At 36.3% G+C, this 2,088-nt stretch overlaps 1 protein-coding gene across 1 annotated transcript in view; it reads right to left on the bottom strand.

Annotated features, from left to right (window-relative positions):
- The window catches only part of LOC113824668 (E3 ubiquitin-protein ligase RNF8), a gene marked incomplete in the record, with an annotated part of 14,685 nt that continues 12,597 nt past the window's right edge, over positions 1-2,088 (bottom strand). The window contains 1 exon segment of the mRNA XM_070125492.1: positions 1-438. Coding sequence (XP_069981593.1) covers positions 389-438 — 50 coding nt within the window.

Genomic DNA, 2,088 nt, shown 5'->3' on the forward strand with positions numbered 1-2,088 from the left:
GGAGGAGGAGGAGGAGGAGGAGGAGGAGGAGGAGGAAGTGGAGAAGGAAGTGGAGAAGGAGGACGATGAGTGGGAAGTTGAGGAAAGGGAGAGAGGGAGGAGGAGGAGAGGGAGAGGGAGAGGGAGAGGGAGAGGAGGAGGAGGAGGAGGAGGAGGAGGAGGAGGAGGAGGAGGAGGAGGAGGAGGAGGAGGAGGAGGAGGAGGAGGAGGGAGAGGAGGAGGAGGTAGATTAACAGATAAAGAGAAGAGGTACATTATACATATCAAAATAATATAATTCTTATTTCATATTTTACAATAATCAGGTAATCTTTTATTTTATGAATTAATCTACTGTCATCTTTTTTACTTGAATTTTCCATCCCTCCAAGGATCATGAGCTTCCTCCTTAAAAAAAAGCTCCTTCAGGACAGCCGTTTGCCCAGTGCCCTCGCCGACCTGCAAAAAAAAGGATATTTGATTATGCTTCTCGTCTACATTCTTACATTTGTTAAAAGCATATCAACAAAACTTATCAACAACCCCTATGATCCAGATGACTTGACCATAATGTCATGAAAAAATCTGGCTTGAAGGGAATGTGTCGTGATTATGCCCTCATGGGAAAATATGGCTGAGGGCCATGGTGACAGGAACTTGCCATCAGGAGAATTTCAGCTGAAGGAAAGGGTGAAGGGACTGACTCGCCACAAGAGCACAAACTGTCATAGTATGATTAGACATGTGCATCTGACCTACAAGCCTGCTCTTAAATGCAAGATTTAAAGGGGCCATCATGCTAGGGAATGAAGTTCATCAATTATAATTCAATTTTCGTGATTTTTAAGTTATATATATATACAGTTTTTGAAAAATCACAAAATTTCTTGTTTCGCAATTATCCATTGAACAAACTTGTTGAAAAAAATACCATATATACTCTATAGCAATACCTAAATAACCAACAAACAGATTTTGAAATTTCCTCTTAGTTTAGTGGGAAGATTTTTTTTTCTTTATTTTTTTTATGTTCATTGTAACGAACATAAAATACAATATTTGGCCTTCTATCACCTGAAATGAAAATCACTCCATTGAAAAAAATCACAAATTTACTCTGCTTTCAAATTATCCAAACCCCATTAGAATTGCCCAAGCAGTTAAGGAGAAATATAAAAATGTTTTAACAAAGGTGTAATTTTGAGATATCAGACTTTGAAGTTGATACTTTTCCCTGTATATATATATATATATATATATATATATATATATATATATATATATATATATATATATATATATATATATATATATATATATATATAATTTTTTTTTTTTTTTTTTTTCCTCTTTTTTTTTTCTTCTTTTTTTTTTTTTCTTTTTTTTTTTTTTAAGAATTCAGATATTTGCATCAATCTTGATACATTCTATGCCATTTACATGGTATTCTGAAGTGTAGCTGATATCTGGTCCCTCCTTTTGCAAGGTAACACTTGCACTAACTGCACCTGGTTGTTGAAGTGCAACCTTGTCATCACAGGCTTTACAGTGCCTCTGCAGTAATTGGTGAGGCATTTCTTACAAATAAACAAATGCTGCAGCTGTGATTATGAGATGTAGTTCTCATCGTAAGGTTTATCAGTTACAGGCATAACATCTAACATTAGCTGTGTCCTATTAGTGTGCGATGAGGGCACAACAGGGGTACATCTATGTGATGATGTTGAGATGGCAGGAGATTCAACAATCTTTCTCTGCAAAAAAACAACTTAGTCGAGTATATCTGCACGAAAACGATACAACAGCAACCAGGGAGGAGCGGGATTGCCAAAGCCTACTAGATTACAGATTTTTTTCCGTTTTTTGAGTACTTTAGAAAATATTTGTCAAAAATTCAGCACGACGGCCTATTTAACCCTAAGCTGCTAGGCCTGGCATGTACGTACATGCCATTGCCCATTGTGTGTGCTGAATTTAGTATTTTTTTTTACACAAAGATGGCTCCACAAGTACTAAGTCACCAATGACCCAATTGCACGAACTACCTGTCTCACCTGTTTACTGTTTTCTTTGATTTTCAATAATATTTTCTTGTATTCAATAATGCTG

This window comes from Penaeus vannamei, chromosome 9 (assembly GCF_042767895.1).
Source record: "Penaeus vannamei isolate JL-2024 chromosome 9, ASM4276789v1, whole genome shotgun sequence".
Lineage (NCBI taxonomy): Eukaryota > Metazoa > Arthropoda > Malacostraca > Decapoda > Penaeidae > Penaeus > Penaeus vannamei.